The sequence below is a fragment of the Epinephelus fuscoguttatus genome, linkage group LG14, assembly GCF_011397635.1.
Source record: "Epinephelus fuscoguttatus linkage group LG14, E.fuscoguttatus.final_Chr_v1".
NCBI classification, from domain to species: domain Eukaryota; kingdom Metazoa; phylum Chordata; class Actinopteri; order Perciformes; family Serranidae; genus Epinephelus; species Epinephelus fuscoguttatus.
In genome coordinates this window covers 21,870,381-21,888,744 of record NC_064765.1, presented here as the reverse complement: position 1 = coordinate 21,888,744, position 18,364 = coordinate 21,870,381, and the positions used below count along the sequence as shown (strand labels likewise).

The following is an 18,364-nucleotide window of genomic DNA, read 5'->3' as shown; positions in this document are numbered from 1 at the left end:
TTATTGATTATTTAATTTTTCAATCTTCCAAAAATAACAATCATATGGCAGCCATGAGATGTCTACCTCGCCCCGTCTGCCGTCTAGTGAGCCAATGTTGTGTAAAGACAATAGTGGCAAGGGATAGCTTTAACAGCACAGACATATAAAGGGCACCATTGTTCCCCAGAATCGCCTAAAAGTAGAGAGGAAATAGATTCAGGAAAAAAAAAGTCAAAAAGAAAACCCCGGCAGTGTGGGACCGTGTTCTGTTTGGATTGGGAGGTTCAGGAACCGGGAGGAATGTGGAGAGCCCAAGTGAGCAACAGAGAAATATTTCTTCCAGTGGAGGCTGTTTTTTAAAGGAATGGGTTATTATAGTTGGCCAGTTAAACCCCTTCAAATAGCCATGACATCATGGCTGGGCTTGGTGCTGCAGGGGACAAACAAAGGAGGGTTTGTACCCAGAGAACCCTAGAGAGCTGTGAGGGTTTCGGGGGGACTCGGGGGGAGGCAGAACGAGGGGGTTAGAAGTCACATCTGGCCTCTTTACCTGACCCAATCAAACCCTGAGAGGGAATCAAGTGTGCCAAACTGCATCTTAAAAATCCAACTTGAGGCTGAATTGAAATCAGAAAAAGGTGCAAAAGGTACAGGACTGGCTGGTAGTTTTTCCATTTTGTTTTTTTATTTAAACATAGTTTACCTGTAATATTGTGTCTATATTTCCCTTGACTTATGATTGGTAAGTTTGTACCATGCTAAGAAGACACAGACCACAATATCTAATGTGAAGTAACAGCTCAGCAGCACCATATTAAATCACTTAACAGCAGCACTTCTTCAATAATCATCTGCTTAATGTCTCTTCCCGCACCGCGTGGCAGATACTGGCGAGGAATCTGATCTGCTCTGTTAATTCATCAATGCTTAACTCGAAAAGTCGATACGCATCACAAACCGTCGATTAGGTTTCACTCATTATATTTTCTCTAAGCCCTGTCTTAGCTCGGCTGCATGATGTCAGCCAATGACATAAACTCCACAGCTGTCTCCTGGAACTGGGCTTATGAAAACTGATCATATTACTTCCAAATGCTACAGAGTTTGACCTGAGCATGTACCCCGCTCAGAGGAGCCTATCTATAAATGCTAAATCTACTCAAATAGAGCCAAGAACACTTTGCTGGGCCTGTCTGGTGTTGGGTCGCTGCCATTAGAGCTGTGACGGTGACACTGTGAAAAATTAAGAACGGGATTCTGATGGAAAAGGAATGCAGGGTTTATACGTACAGTACCATAGTGTACACTGTCTTATAGGAATATTGATGATTGTTTGTGTGTCAATTACTCACCCCGTGTTAATTTGAGAAGAAAACAGTTTTTTCACACATGACTCCACGGTGAACAAAGAATCCAAAAACAGCAAAATGATATCAAAACATCCATTTACAAACTCTCACACAACTCAGACAGTATAATCCAAGTCTCATTTATCCATTTGTACTAAGCTTACCATTCAAGACTTCCCAAACACATGCATTTTCGCTAAAACCTTTGTATTTTAAACACTTCTGTGTAAACAGTGAAGGCACTCTACTCGTCTATGCGTGAGGCTGTTTATGTGGATTGTTTTTAATAGTAAGGTTTTAGCAAAAATGCATATTTTTAGGCAGCACTGAGCATGTGACTGGATAAATGAGACTTGGATTACTTGAATACTGCACGAGTTGTGTGAGAGTTCATTGTGGATGGATGTTTTGATACAGTTTTACTGTTGTTAATCACAACCCCCTTTACTTCCATTCATCAAGAATTCTCTGTTTTTGGATGTTTCGCTCCCCGGAGGCATGCTGGAAAAAAACTTGGATTGAAAACTGAGTTGAATGTAACACAGGGTGAGTAACTGATACACAAATGATCATTTGTGAGGTAAAGTATTCCCGTAATATTGCCATACAAACAGAAAAATGCATTTACAGTGATGTAAAAAGCATGTGGTTGATGATTTATGACTGATTAGTATCATGCGTAATACATACACACAATTATGTGCTGTAAGATTTCCTTTATCTTAACCGCAAAAGAACACCTGGCTTTTTCGTTAAGCGCTCATCTGTTGACTAACTGTTGTCCTGCTGTGTGAACAGATGACTCAGGGTCTGATAAAGCTGGACCCGCGGCGGCTGATGGAGCAGAGTCTGAGCTGGGCACTGATGGCTTGTCAGAAAAACTTGGTAAGAGCTCTGTTGGAATACAATTAATGGTGCTGTGGTTAACTAACCAGACCATACCAGTGGTTCATCCTATTTACTGCAAATCACATTGAAACATTTTGCAAACCATGCTGCTGTGCTTTCAGATATTTGGATGTATTTTTCCTCCATCAGCTTAAGACACGTGTCTGCTGACACATGTGAAGTAACTAAATGTTTTTTTCTTCTGTCCCATAAAGTACGTCCCCGCTTCACCCAGCCTGCTAAGATGAGAAAACGGGTGATAGCTCGCCCTGTTGGCAGCTCAGTGCGGCTCAAATGCACAGCCAGTGGAAATCCTCGACCGGACATTGTATGGCTAAAGGACGACAGACCACTGACGGAGCAGGAGGTCGGTGAGGGACGTCAGAAAAAGTGGACTCTAAGTCTGAAGAACCTTACGCCGGAGCACAGCGGCAGATACACCTGCAGGGTCTCTAATCGGGCTGGGGAAATCAACGCCACGTATAAAGTTGAGGTCATACGTGAGTATCCCACAGAGAGGCTGAGCTGTACACATACCAAACATATTCACCTGGAAATATTAATGCTAAAACATGAGGTGATTAATTGAAATGATTGCTGCGGTTTGTGTGGATCATTTTTGTCATCTTTTATACATTGCTCCGGGAAATTAAAATAGTGTAATGTTTGTAATTGTGGGTCTGATTTTGCCTGAGGAAGAACTGTAACCTTTAAAAAAAATCTTCTTTCTGATCTACCTACTCCTGACGTCTGATTGCGATCAGCAGGTCGTATTCATATCCTTGCTGCATGGATGAATGTGCTTGTGTAATCATGTATATGAGAAGCACATTGAGGAAGCAGGCCTGAGACTGAGGGCTTGTGCCCTGGTGTTTGCACAGGGGGGAGAGGGAGACTGTTCAACTCAAAGACCCTCCAACCAATCTGGAGCTGATTAAAGCCCAGCTGTCTGCCAGACCCCCCCCCCTTCCCATGAGAAATGTGTGCTGTACAACCAGGAGCAAAGAAAGAGAGGAAACTAATCACACATACTTCTTGTGTTACATGTGGTATTCGTACCTCTCTGTCAATTATAAGTTCTAAGCCGGAGGCTAATAACGGTATGGACAACTAAGACCTCTTCTATCCGCAGAAGGGCTGTCATGTCAAAAGAAGGTCTGTGTGTGTGTCCTGACAGTTTCTCACTGTGTGTCTGTGCAGAGAGGACAAACTCCAAGCCTATTTTGACTGGCACTCACCCGGTCAACACAACGGTGGACTACGGAGGCACCACGTCGTTCCAGTGCAAAGTGAGGAGTGACGTTAAGCCGGTCATTCAGTGGCTCAAACGTGTGGAGTCTAACGAGGAAAGCCGCTACAACTCCACCATCGAGGTGGGAGACCACCGATTCGTGGTGCTGCCCACGGGGGAGGTGTGGTCACGACCCGACGGCTCCTACCTCAACAAGCTGCTCATTACCCGTGCCAAGGAGGAGGACGCTGGCATGTACATCTGCTTAGGCGCCAACACCATGGGCTACAGCTTCCGCAGCGCCTTCCTCACTGTGCTGCCAGGTGAGGACTGGGGAATGTCTGTTTGTAGTGTAGCACTGACAAACATACTGCAGTGCAACAAATGATCTTTGATATCAGTTTGTATATTTTATGTGGTTGTTTATTTTTAGGAATTTGCATTGGTGCACATAACACAGCAACATCAGAGGAATCTGTCAAAGTGAAATAAGAGCGTGACTACATACAGTGGGTCTCATTCATGATATGTTAGTAAATCTGTGAGCAGATCTGCACATAAAAACCTACACCAGATTCATGAACCCTGCAAGAAACTTGGATTTGATTGTGGGTACGTGTGTATGTTCATGAATGCCAATCAATCATAAACTGACAGCGCGCTCCTGCTAGTCAGCAATTAGCATACATCCCCGCCCATGAATAGCCAGTGAGCACCATATATGGAGGTTGAGGTACATCCTGTCGGCCTGTGAACATGGAGCAAAACAAAGAAAGAGAGAGAAAAACAAACTTTTCCAACACTGAGATTGAAGTTATCTAAATTTTATTTTCTTCTGTTAGTAGTGATGTGACAGGGACAGGTAAATCATAGAGCTCAAAGGAGGTAACGGGTGCCGTTAACTCCAACGAAAAATGGTTTGATATAAAACTTGACGCAAAAAATCTGCATAAGTTTATACAAAAAAAAAACCACGAGAACACAGGAGGTTCTTACCAATCACGGCTCTCTGCTACAGATGAGCGCACTGCTTGCTTCCCCTGTGTCAGCCACATGCAAATCAAAGTGCCCTGCAGAGGTCACGTCTTCTGCACCTGCCGTCATGGACAGCCAGGTAACGGTAGTGTTTGCCCGAAGCCTCAGCATTCTTTGTCTCTGTTGTGAAATCAAACCACTATTAAAACATCTTAATACAGACAGTCTAATGTAGGCAATAACCCGCCACTAAGTTTAACAACAAATAGTCTGGTGTGAAACCACACTGTCTCCCTCCACCTCTCTGGCAGATTTCAGTTTGCCAACTGCCTGGTGTGAGCGGAGACAGACACTGAATTGCTTTCCTACATCCACAAGTCTTTTAAAACCAAAACTCAATGTGAAATAATGTTGACGTCTCCCAGGTCATGTCTGTGATAATTAAATTAAACAAAAATGACATGCAGTTTGGGGCTACAGTGCGTAAAAAAGGGCAGAGGAGGAGAAGAGGAGCACGGGGTGCACGTGTCAACTAATTTAGCCAAATGTATTAATATAACATCATGAATTAAACTGTAATTTCTAATAATGACAAGTAATATTTATGTGTAGTCCTTACTTACACAAGCACCACGAGCAGTCAGAAGCAGGTGCTGATTTTGTTAGTACCTACAAAGGATTGGAGCTACTGACATATTGATGAATGCTGAAATAATTTCCTTCTGCAAACAGTTTACTCAGTTGTTCTGCTCACGTTTCATGAATGAGACCCAGTGGCTTTAGAAAATATTCACTTTTTGAACACTTTATGTTGTTGATTTAATTTAAAATGGAGAAAATTGCCATTTTTGCCCATCAGTCTACACTCAATAACCCATCCTGATGAAGTGAAAACTTACAATACTTTTGCAAATTTAAAAAAAAAAAAATCTAAATCTAAATTCTCTCATTGACACAAGTATTCATATCCTTTGCTCCTCTGGCACTCTAAGTTGTGGTCAGGTGCATCCTGTTTGCTTAAATCATCCTTGAGATGTGTGTAGAACTGATTGGAGTCCAACTGTGGCAGATTTAATTGATTGGACGTCGTTTAGAAAGGTGCACACCTGTGTATATAAGGTCCCACAATTCACACTGCATGTCAGGCCAAAGAACTCTCTGTAGACCTGGGTTATTGAGTGTAGACTGATGGAAACAAATGCTGTTTTTTTCTTAAAGAAAAATAAAATCTAAATCAAACTAATTTAACTTGGCCAAAAAATGTACTCAAAGGTCACTTACTCGCTCATTGCAGAGCTTTCAGTGGCATTTCCCAGTTTGTACACACTCTGTTCCTTTCCTGCCTCTTCTCCTGATACCTTTGTCCCCCCCCCCCCCACCTGAGATGTGAGCAGAGGAGGCAAGGAAGAGACACAAGGAGAGAGGAGTTGGGGAAACAGGCATTTATCAGAATGAGAGATTTGTGCTTCATCATTTTAAAGCAAAGTCAATTAAATATGACGTGTGGCATAGCTGCGTAGTCGGCTGTGTGTCACGTCTCTTTTATACGTCATGGGTGCCTGTGCATCCTCACGCCTCTTTCCTCAAGATGCCTTCGTAGGAATTGAGACATCCTTCGAGACGGCATGCTGAGATTGATCTTTGGGTCGCAGGCAGGAGGAGAGAGGAGTCAAGGGGGCACAAAACAGACAAATGAGAAAAACCCAGTGTTCCTCAGTCGTCACATGACCAAAGTATGGAACAGGTGGTGATAACAGATGGTCGTATATGATGAGAATGAAATCGAAAACCCGTCTCCGTCCAAAGATGAAAGGATTTAAACATCTTTGGGTTTTGGAATGTTGTTCAGACATTTTAATGGCTGAACGCTGAACCGAAAGAAAATAATCAACAGATTAATTGATAGTGAAAACGATCATTTGTTTCAGGCCTTAGGCACTTCACCTGAGCTGTAAACAAATTCTTGGCAACATTCAAGAGTTTGAAACCTGTTTTGATTTTATTCTGGCCCCTCTTCTCTTGCAGACACAAAGCCTCCCATCACGCCCATGTTCTCACCAGCCTCCAGCTCCCTCCCCTGGCCTGTCATCATTGGCATCCCTGCTGGAATAGTGTTCATCTTTGGCACAGTGCTGCTGTGGTTCTGCCAGAGCAGAAAGCACTGTCCCCCTCCCAGCGCTCCAGCTGCGGCTGCACAGGTACTGCAGAGCTCCCACAGGCTGCCGTATCGAGAGCGAGACAGGGGTTGCGTGGCTCCGTCCTCCAGCTCCTCCAGCCCAGAGAAAGACTGCATGAGCTCCATGAACTATGAGGAGTACCTCGCACAGCAGCAGCTCCTCCTCTCCCAGGGAGGACCAACAATCCCCCCTAAAATCTACCCCAAAATCTACACTGACATTCACACGCACACTCACTCCCATGTGGACGGGAAAGTACATCAGCATCAACACATTCATTTTCAGTGTTAGCCTCTAGTGCCAAATATCCCCCACTAACTGCTCCAGTATCTCAGAGGGACAAAGAGTTGTGGACTGAACAGCAGCTCCTGATCAACATTCACCTGGCATTATAGACTCTTCTTATAAATGGAGATGGTTGGGAGAGTGTGCATATGGGAAAAAAGTGGTGGCCAGTGATCACATCCAAACTTCCATATTTGGTGCTTATTTTTTTACCTGTCAGATTCTCACACCACTAAAATCCAGTAATCCTTGTTATGCACTTAAGACAAAAAGGACAAGGACATTTTTTTTGCGTGTGAGTTGAATCGCAGCTATTCAGGCCAGCTGAAAGGTCTTCCTCACCAGCTGATTTTTGCATTTTCCTACTTGAGATGTAGCTGAAAATGGAGGTTAGGTTCTCCCTTTCACGTATTCAGCTGTTGGAACGCAGAGGCTCTGTCCGTTCTGCCTGGTAATGAAGATGAAAATTGTACTCAAGATTTACAAAAGGGGCTGGTTTTTGTGCCCTACTCAGGTAGTCCTTTTGTTTGTTAAAGATGCATTATGTTTGGAATGCTGACCACTATCCTTTATATTACCTTTCTCCATCCCTCACTGTTGCTCTCTGGTAAAAAAAAAAAAAAAAAGTGATAGAGTAGACGTTTTTACAGCCTTTTTATGGCATGCAAACCTTGCCTGAGACTGCAAGGGATGGACGAATCGTGTTTCCATGTTAACTGAATTGGTCTTCATTATTATTTCAACTATTTTCTGTAGGTTCCCATCATCAGTTAGTAGCATGTTGAAATAAACCAGCAGAGGATGCCACCGTAACCAACCACAGTGTATGAAGCTGTAGTCATTTATAATCAAAATGAGTCATGAATATTTAATTTATTTTGCTAAAAAAATGTATCAAAAGTTTATTTTTCAGAGTAAGGCGTTTTACATATCTATGTAATGTTATTAAAATATACTGTTGTTGTTGTGTATAGTACATTTTGAGTACTTTGTCGCCCAGTTTAATCACATTTAGTTCATGCCAATATTTAGGTATTTCTGTATGTAATTGGTTATATTTGACAGTCTTGTATGATGTTATACTCTGTTCAAAGCTCAAAAACTGAACCATCTAAAGTTTGATGGTTTGGTAGTTTGATTAAATGACCTGAAATGAATTTGTCACATTCCTCAGGAAGATTAATGTATTTGTTCAACACATTTATGTTCTTTAAAGGTTGCTGTCCGCTCTTGTTAAAGGAATTCTTCACACACATAATTACCAGTGTGTAGGATTTAGGGGGATATATTGGCAGAAATGGCATATATTATTAATAACTGTGTTTTCATTAGTGTATAATCACCCAAAAATAAGAATGTTTTTGTTTCCTTAGAGTGAGCCATTGTTATCTATATACGGAGCAGGTCCTTTTCCATATTTTTTCTCGTTTTCATGTTGGCTATTGCATTTCTCCCACACGCTTGACACACGGAAGAAGTTTCAGTTGATTGCAGTCTGCAAAATTTACCACTAGATGACATTCAATCCTACACACTAGACCTTTAACTAGAATTTGTAAAGGAAACTTTGTCTCACATGCCTCCACAGTGAACAGAGAAAATTTTTGATAAACCTAAGTAAAAAGGGCCTGCGTTTAACAACAGCAAAAACATACCAAAACATCTGCTTGCAAACTCTCAAAACTCATGCAGGATACTCAGTCTTATTTATCCAGTCATATCCTCAGTACTTCCCAAACACATGCATTTTCGCTAAAACTATCCATCCATCCATTTTCATCCGCTTATCCAGGACCAAGCTGCAGGCGGGCAGCAGGCTGAGCCAAGTGTCCCAGATGTCCCCAAAGTTTACCACCTAGGACAGAGGTGCCCAAACTTTTTCCCTTGGAGGGCCAAAACTGAAGCTTACTAGTGGGCCATGGGCCAAAAGCAAACACCTGTTGTATTGTTTTGTATTGTTAAGATGCAAAATGTTGCTAGGATCCCAAGTTCCCTCAATTGAAATGCCTTTTGGCAGTTTGCCACTGTCTCTGCCTCTCCATTTGTTTCTCACCTGACTTGCGCCAAACGGACTTAATGCTCAATGTGTCACTTTGCCTGCCATGCTGATTATGAAAAAATAAATTAAAGATTTTTTTTTTTTTTTACTAAAAACATCTGGCAGGTCATATCAAGTCTTCTGGTGTCTGGTGATTCCTGGGATAGTGAGAGAACCACCTGCCCACTCTGCCTCTGATTGACTTACACTGACATTCTTACCCTAAACCTAACCATTCTCACTTCTCTTGCCTGAACCTAACCAATCCAACCAAAGAAGACAACAGGTAATAGCCAACCAGAGGGAGAGTAGGGTGGGCCATACCTTAGAAAGTGCAAACTTGCTCCGAGGCCAGATGAAATAGAGACCACTTCATTGCTATTGTGTTGTTACGGCAACTGCTTTGGCCCCTGCTTACTTCCTGTCAGCACCTGCATTAACCAACATCCCAACAGGAAATACACTCGGACCCATTTAACATGTTTATATAGTTATGTTTGAAACAGTCCATATAATCCCTCCAGTGTGTTCCAGGTCTACTACCGGTTGCAGGTGCCTGGAAAGCCTCCGTCAGGAGGCGCCTAAGGGGGCATCCTGACCAGATGCCCGAACTGCCTCAACTGGCCCCTTTCAATATGAAAGAGCAGTGGCTCTTCTCTGAGCTCCCTTCAGTTTGGACTCTGCATGTGCATTTCATGGTGCAGAATTAAAACACACCCATGTAATATAGTTTTGCTGCTGTTAAACGAGGGACCCCCCTTATCCCAATTCAGCAAGAATTTTCTCCATTTTTGGATTCTTCAGTCACCGCAGGCATGCGAGAAAACCTTTTCCTCCTGAATTCAGTCTAACAGAGTAATTGATATACATATGATCATTTTGTGGGTGAAGTGCTCCTTTAACCAAGGCGTTCTGTGGCGGTTACCTGTCCTAAAACATGCGGGCTGGGTACAGACAGGTCAGCTTTCTTCCTTTGAGCGAGCTGAAGTGTCTGCTGCGGGTGACACAGAGGGCAGCCAGCAGAGGGACAGAAGTTGCTGGGATGAATGACTGAATAGATACCATACAGACACAAGAGCAGTCTCTCACACAGTCCTTTTTAGATGAGTGATGGCCCCTGCAAGACTACACCGAGTGACCAGCATCTTTTCCCATTTAAGTGACTCAACCCTCTCTATCCCCCCTCCACCGGTCCGCACTACCACCTCATTCAACTCCAATCTAGGTAGGATTTCCTTTCACCATTTAGGAAGTGCATTGTCCTGCCTCTGGGAGTGATGTGACAGGACCCTGTGATTGCTCAGGAAAGAAGGGGAGCATTGTATCAGGTGGGCTCTTGTTTTGTTGTAAGCATTACAGGACGGGGATGAGCTTTGGCTCCAGACAGATGAGGGGCAACTACATTGAATAGCTTTGTGTGTTTAAAGTAGAAAGTCTACATAGAACAAAACTTTTTTTGTAGCTTTCAAATAGCCATTTACTTCAATATCCATAAGTAAGGACTGTAATCCAAAACCCAGATGACAGGATACAAACCATTAAAGGCAATTGCTGCCCCCTAGTGGTTTGTAATCATGCCAAAAAATTAAAAAGACAACACTGAGAGTCACTGAAACTTGTAAATCATCTTTATTAACTTTTTTTTACAGTACCAGAAGAACATTAACAAAGACGAACAACAAACTGCACAAGAAAATGATCAGGACGCCAACAAAGAAGAAACAGAAGAAAAATATACAGTATTTACAAAAGAGCTCAACCCTTCTGCACATTGGTGATCAGTTCATCACAAAGCTTGGTGAGCTCTTCAACCTCCTTTTCCTGTGTAAAAAAAACAAAGGGAAATTAAGAAAACATGTATATCTTGCTTCCAAGACCTCTGTATACACACACATCATCTACTTTACATCTTCACTGACCTTCTGATCCAGGCTCTTCTCCAGTGACTGTACCTTCAGCTGCTCCCGCTTCAACTGGGCTTGAAGCGCAGATACCTCAGATTTGTTCTTGGACCGCACATCTGCAATCTCTGCATTTGCACTGCAGATGAACAACACATGCCAGTCAGACACTATACCTCTTGCAATTTACACAATTAACACAGAGGAGTCAGGTTTCTTACTGGGCAATTTTCTCCTCAGCGTGGGCTTTCAGGGTCTGGTAACGCTGCTCCTCCTTTTTGATCCTCACCAGATAGTCCTGAGCACAAGCTTTCAGAGTCTCTTCATTCTGGGGGAAAGAGCACAGAAAACAATTTATCAATCAAGCTGCCACGGCTTTTGTTAAACCTAAAAATATGTCACGTATTCATGGTTTATAACAGGACAAGTGATCATGATTTCTAACCTTTTTGTAGCCCTCAACCACATCCTTGTACTTCTCCAGTCTCTTGAAAAGGTCGGAGAAAGATCTCTCCATGGTGTTGAGGTCACTGGACACTTGCTCCTTCTCTAGCAGAGCCTCAGTGAGCTTTGTCTGGGCCACCTCCCTCTCCTTCTCTTGATCAGCTAAATACAAGAAAATTAAAAAGCTTTTGTAAGTACGCCATCGAAAATCCTTGAACATGTTTACAATGCAGGATTTTCCTGAAAAACTGTAGACTCGTACAGAATTAATCCCTCAGAATCATCACTAAGGACCCACTAGAAGTGTTTGGCAGTTTATTTATCTTCAGAGACTGCCCTCTGCCCATATTTTCTTCTTATTTAGCTATGTTCGAGACCTTCTGAACATGGCATAGTGCACTGCTAGGGTTGGGAAAAAGTGTCAGACAGTAAGCAATATGCATCCAAGAGAAAGCTACCAAAATCGCAAGATAATAGCGCAATATAGGGAAATGCAATGCCAAGCGAGAGTCACAATTTGTATGAACTTACCCATCATTTTTGCAATCATGAGCTCAAATTCTGCAATAATTTTCCTGTGGGGGCAAAAGAAGGGTTGTCAAATATCTTGAAACATTGATAAAACTGCATTAGATGACAAAAGGAAAACAAACCAAGAACAGCTTACCTCATTTCTTGACCATCGTCAAGTAACTTTTTATACTTTGCACTCCATTGCTCCTCTGTTTCCTTTCCCTGTTTGAGAAAATACCCAATTTAAGCTTTTAGTTTATTGTAAGGACATTTTCCAACCTAAAAAGGGTTTTAAATCGGGGCGACTTTTTATTTTCATTTCATGTAAAACTGTGAATTTGCTTTACAATGTCATATGTGTACTCAACGACCATTTATAAAAACTAAATATATTTAGGAGCTTGATTCATCACAAATTAGCTTTAAAAATGGACTTTGAGGAGTTAAAAACTATCAGTGACATTTCTAATGCTCACAATTGCTACTGACCTGAATACTGTGTCTAAAGTGGTCCTCGTGTTTCAAAATGATTTCCCCACTTGTAAAAGGAGCATTGATCTCAGTAAATGAGGCAAGAAAGTTCTAAATAACCAATCCAGCTGACACTGACAACCCTATAAACTGAACAATCTTTGACATTTGCCTGTTAAACACATTTCTTTGATATTAGATGCTTGTGTTTAATCCAGAATGCACCGTCACTGCTGTGGTTGAACCCAGATTACTGCTCCAGGGATTGTTTGGAAAACCACAAAACCCACGCTATCAACAAGGTCTGGTGTGGCTGTTTTGTATTCACATGGACTCAAACAAAGTGACTTCAAATGGAAAACTTCAACTGCTGTTATTTGTCAAGTCAGAAAACATTGAGCAAGACGTACTTCTGCCTGGACCCTGGCGATGGCTGCGTCCATGTCTTTCTGACTGTACTTCAGCACTTCAATGATGGCATCTTCTGTGTTTACTGGCTGGGGGAAAGGAGGGACAAGGTCCGCGAGGATTGGAGAAGCCTAGATGACAGTTCCAGTGTAAATAAATCAAGTTAGGAGGCTCACTGAATGTCATTTCCAAAACTTCCACTTAGTCTTAATAAAAGTTTGCAGGCACAGTTAACGGAGGCATTTCCAGAGTGACTTACTGATGCTGTGGCATCATCAAACAGTTTGAAGTCATCCTTTTGTGGTCCATTTGCAGCCTTTGCTGCCATCTGTGGACTTTCAAGCCTGAGTTGGGGAGAAAAGAAACTCACTTGTGAAGTGGTCGGGGTGGTTACATTTCAGACAAACCTCATTATGTTGAACAGGATGTCCGAAAAGCGAAACAAATTCGGCTCTAACGTCCAGTGACAGCAGCAATCAGCGCGAGTGGAAACAGAGGTACGTCATACCGTGACACAAAGGCAGTGGGGCGAGGGGCAGGGGCCTGAGCAGCCGGGCCTGCAGGCTTCTTGGGGCTCTCTCTCAGGAGGGGGTCAAATTTGAGGTACAAGGATTGTTTCCTCAATGCAGACTCCTTGAACTGTTGTCAAAAAATTCAACATTTACATACATTTAGGTCATGCACTGACAATCAGAGGAATGTCACTGTTTAACATACATGACATACTTACACTGCTGGAGCCAAACTGCTCAAGGTAATCGATTTGTCCATCAAAGTCATTGGCCATGACTAGAATAAAGGAAACAGAATAATGTCAGAATGACCTTTCTAGTTCATGTTGCCTCACAGAAAATACACTTCTGCTGTATAAAATGAAGCGTTTCTTTAATAGGAAAGTGATTCAACTTTTTTGCAATCACATTTAACGGTTTTTTTTTTTTTTTTTTTTTTTTAAACTCCAGGTTAAGGGGACAGAAACATTCAGAGATCCTTGTGGAAACTCAACAAAACACATTTACTTACAGATAGTTCCAGGAACAAACTCATCATTGAATTCTGGCATGGCCGTCTGTGACTTCTGCTCAGGGAGACTCTCCACGGGTTGTACAGATTCAGGCTGTAATCCCTTATCACTGTCAGTGGCAGCTTTGTCTTCAGCATTCTGTCATTCCACAATAGCAAAAAACATTTTGTGTGAAAAAGATGCAACTGAGGGAAAGTTAAAAATCCAGGGTGTGGGATTTTGGGGGATATATTGGCAGAAACGGAACATAATATAATAAGCGTGTTTTCTTTAGTTTAATCACAAGGTGAGCACACATTAGCAGGTGCTGGGCTAGCATCCCGTCCCCAACAGGCCAAACAGCATCCACTGTTAGACTGCATCTAACATGAAACTACTTTCTTCAGTGTTATCACAGGTTTTAATCACCTGGTCGGTTTGTTTTGGAGAGGTAGAGAGCTCTGCGGATAATTCAGCACCCGGTCAAAACCTTCTGAACAATAAACACTGAAGGAATTCTAACCAGGAAAAGTTTCGCATGGTTTGCAATCTGCAGTCCTCACTGCTACATGCCACTAAATCCCCCTCAATCTCACATACTGCTCCTTGAAATGAAAAAATGGATTAGGATTGTACCACACTGCAGTACTTACTGCAGGTTTGGGTTCTGCAGCTGGGACACTCTCTTCAGCACTACAGAGGGCAGAAGAATACAAACGTAATGTGAAATGAAATGCTGCTGGCAAGTGAAATGTTGAATGCAAATAAATGCTTGATACGCTCAGATAAAAAGGTAAACATACCACGCTGATGACACAACTTCCTTTTCCACAGGCTTGTCCAGCTGCTCTGGAATCGAAGTTTCCGTGAGCACTGGGCCGGATTTCTTGCTACTCGTTGGAGAGTTGTTCAAGCTTGCTTTTGTGCCAAAAGGATTGAAGTCTGGGTCGTCAAATTTGTCAAAATCAATTGAGTAAGACCCTTTGGGAACTGGAACATCTGTGACATCACTGGCATCAGGCTGCACGGGAGTTGCTTTTGGTGGTTTGACGTCACATGGCGGCTTTCCCTCTTTAGGTTTTGAACCAGGTGGCCTCTTGCCAAATTTCTTGGGTGGCGGTTTCTGTTTGACCTCACTGCCATCATCGAAGTTGAACTCAAGTTTGACTGGTCCCTCCTTGGTTGGGGCATCAGCTGGCTGGGACTTGGATTCAGCAGCTGAAGTTTCAGCAGCACTGGCTGAGATTGGAGCCACTGCAGCTACGGGTTTCATCTCAGGCTGAACAGGCACCTCAGGTATGTCAACAACATTTGTGGGTTTATTTTCCTTTGCCTGTGTCTCCTCGACAGGTGGTGTAATGTCTGGCACCCTTTTCCCAACGACAGGGGAATTCTGAATTTTAGAGCCACCTGTTTGGAAAGGATTGATTGCATCGAGGTTGTCAAAATCCAAGTTGTAAGCACCTTTTGCTGGCAGTGGAGCATCTTCCACAAAACTGCCTGACACTTTGTCTTGATCGCCATTTGGAGACATATCAGCAGGTTGTTTTTCATTGGGGGTGGCAGTCCATGAATCTTGTTCCTCGACCTCTGGGCCCTTCACCACTGTGACCACACTGCTCTCTGTTGAGCTGATGTTGGCGGACATGTCAACCAGTGAGTTTTCCACAGACGGGGTGAATGGAAGTGTCTCGTCTAGTGCAGATTCTATTTTGGTGGGCTTCTCCAAGATATTCTCTGGCTTTGTGGGTTCAGACTCTGTAGGAGGGTATTCAACAGCAGGCCTTGCAGGAGAGAGGACCATCTTATTAGACCCCTGAAATGGATCGATTGCTTCAAGGTTGTCAAAATCCAACTGATAGCCTCCTTTGCTTTGAATTGGCATGTCATCATCTGGATAGGATGACACATCTGTGGAAAATTCAAGAAGATAATCATCAGGGTTTTTTTGCATTCAGGGAAATTTAAGGAAAATAACTTTGTAATGTTGGATGAATTACCTTGTTTGGGCTCATTAGGCTTCTCAGTGACGTCTTGTGGTAAAGTACTACAAAAACAAAACAGATTTTACTTGAATGGACCAATTATCTAATGGGAGGCATGTTACAGTATGAGAAGTGTTACTTACTTAGTTTTATCCAAATTTAAGGACTCCATTGCTTTTGTACACTCATCCACACTGGTCATCTTGGCAGTTTTGGTGGGAGATACAATTCTTTTAGTCACAGGGTCTCTTCTTGGAGTCTGAAAACAAACCTAGACAGAAGTAATTCGAGTAAGTATTGGTATAAGTATCTGCTTAAAATTGTCAAGCGCTATGCTGCAAATTCATCGGGGAGGGTCAAACTTAATTTGCCTGGGAAACAGATGAATCTGTGTTTGTGATTTGATCTGGCAACGTCAAGGTCAAACTTCCTATGGTTAAAGAATCAAATATTTAAAACTAAAAAACTAATAAACAGGCAGATGTCAAGATCTAATAGCTATGGAAAATGCTTAGGTTGGTGACACTTAAAAGTGTCTATAATTTTCAGCCTGCTGTCATTAAGATGTGTGAAAAGAGTCGAGATGAGAAGGAGGGCACAACATCTAAAAAGAAAAAAAAAAAAAGCTGTTCTGTACCTTCATCCCCTTTGGCACAGTCTTGCTGGGCAGGTTCTCTGTCTGACGCAGGATTGAGGGTCTCCCAGTTGGCTGATCCAGGGCAAAAATGTCATTAATTATGCTGTTCTGCTTTCCTCCAGGGCAGATGCCATGATTCTCATCGTTCACATCAACCGAACTCATCCTGTCAAAGTGGAGGGACAAACTGTTAAGTTATGGGGCTGGAACAGTCTGACGACACAAGGGAGGCGTCAACCTGAAAGCTGCACCCAGTTGATAAGACTTTTGGTTGCAGGGTTTACTGATGTGTGTTAAAAAGATCTGCACAGAGACAGATGACAATGTTAACAGCAGAATCAAGGCAAATGTGACTCCACTAATTTACTTATGCTGGTCAAACTATGTGTGGACATGCCTATAATTTCTACTAATATAATACACTCCTTCCTAAAAGGTGGGAAAGGAATATGATGTTTAAGTTAGACAGTGTGCTAAGCCAATATCAGTGTATTGTTGATATATCAGTATATCGTTATCAGTGTACATGCTGGCCAATGGGTAACCAGAGGAATACAGCAAAGCCAAAATGTATGAGGTTGACACAGTGCTGTCATTACATAGTTTGCCCACCAGAGAGCGTTAAAAGGTTAATTTTTCAACTGTAAATAGTCGAGTTAAGTATATAAAATTCAAAATTACTACATGCCAATACACCTTTACCTGTTTAAAAACATCTAAATATATCCGATATATAACTGCTGCATCTGCTTTGAAAAATCTAGTGTTGTTCAGGCTATAAAGCCCAGAAAACTGGATCTTTGGCTAAAGTTAAAGTGGTTTCATATACAAGACAAAATGCAAAGGTTAATGACTGATCTGTCAATCCTGACATGTTAAATCCAGGTAAGCACAGGTGTAACTAGTTACATTAATAATGGCAAGTGAGCAAGCATACACAATGCAAGGGCCCTGAAAGAGGACAAACTTAATGTTATGCTGCCATTGGTAATATTATTAATGACCTATGCTTTTCATGCTATCACATGCCAAAATATCTGTTGTGAACAAGCATTATTGGTGACATGCTCTCAAGGCAGTGAAACACTTCCAGTGAATTTGGATGGCTATATTAATAATGACTGTTTTTATTTGCTTCTTTTGATCTATGGAGGATTTTAATGATTGATAAATATGTAGTGAATCTGATTAGCAAGTACACAAGTGTGACCTATAACAAACTGTGAAACATTGCCCCTAAATATTATATAACATTTTGATTACATGGTGATGTGGCCTGCTGCTGAGGGCCAGGAACAGGTTAAATCCCAAGCTATTCATTCACACTTGCATGCAAGCTTTGTGCGCACTCATCGTCAATGAGTCACATGTTTTGATGATGTGTTGCTTTGGGGCTAAAGTCGCCAACGGTTTTATTCATCCGTTATTCTTAGCTATACACAACGTTAACGTTCAATACTGCATGTACTAAGAGGGCAAAATATTTCAACGTGGACAGCTAACTGGTCAGAGTTTTCAGCAAGACTGGAAATAAATAACTGCTCAGTTGGATAAGCTAACGGTAACCTACATGAACGACGTTAACTAGACATTTGTCATAAAAAACACCAATTTCGACACCTGTTAGTCCAACGTTAACGCTACTTTTAGGATAACTAGCGTTCGCAGCAAATTGACAACAAAGCTGTGTTAGCAAAGCTAGCTGTTAACGTTACTTGAGAACTAACATTAGACCCAACTTACCCACAGTTAACGTAAAAAGAAAGAAAACACAAACTTGGGTTACAATTATGAACAGATAGCACAAAGCATAAGCTACTACACTGTGATCCTACATTAGCCACCTACCTTAAAAAACACGATACAACAGGCCGGAGTTATAAAGTCTTTCGTCCAAATAATCGACAGCAGGCTGACCTGAAATGACTAGTGCAATTTTGAAAACCCCTCGCCTCCTCTGGGTGACAACCGTTTGGAATTTAAAAGTCTTGAAACGTACCAATGAAATCGCCGGAAACATTCAAAGAAAACGCGCTTCCTGGTTCAGCAGCCAATCACGCTAAAGAGCGGATATGAT

At 42.1% G+C, this 18,364-nt stretch overlaps 2 protein-coding genes across 2 annotated transcripts in view; one reads left to right on the top strand and one right to left on the bottom strand.

The window, feature by feature from the left end:
- LOC125900534 (fibroblast growth factor receptor-like 1) overlaps positions 1-8,044 on the top strand; it is a 39,597-nt gene extending 31,553 nt beyond the window's left edge. The window contains exons 4-7 of the mRNA XM_049595583.1: positions 2,130-2,216; positions 2,435-2,719; positions 3,420-3,773; positions 6,451-8,044. Of these exons, the coding sequence (XP_049451540.1) occupies positions 2,130-2,216; positions 2,435-2,719; positions 3,420-3,773; positions 6,451-6,893 (1,169 nt within the window). The 3' untranslated portion in view covers positions 6,894-8,044. The remainder of the gene's footprint in view (positions 1-2,129; positions 2,217-2,434; positions 2,720-3,419; positions 3,774-6,450) is intronic.
- Positions 8,045-10,541: 2,497 nt separating this feature from the next.
- On the bottom strand, positions 10,542-18,282 carry tacc3 (transforming, acidic coiled-coil containing protein 3). The gene is made up of 17 exons (XM_049595582.1): positions 18,136-18,282; positions 16,288-16,453; positions 15,794-15,921; positions 15,666-15,712; positions 14,469-15,576; positions 14,319-14,358; positions 13,686-13,824; positions 13,393-13,451; positions 13,171-13,301; positions 12,922-13,006; positions 12,665-12,793; positions 11,938-12,005; positions 11,802-11,845; positions 11,272-11,432; positions 11,048-11,154; positions 10,845-10,965; positions 10,542-10,746 (listed from the first exon to the last, which is right to left on the bottom strand). The coding sequence occupies exons 2-17, from the start codon at positions 16,450-16,452 to the stop codon at positions 10,681-10,683; spliced, it is 2,598 nt and encodes an 865-aa protein (XP_049451539.1). The 5' UTR covers position 16,453; positions 18,136-18,282; the 3' UTR covers positions 10,542-10,680.
- Positions 18,283-18,364: the final 82 nt, after the last annotated feature.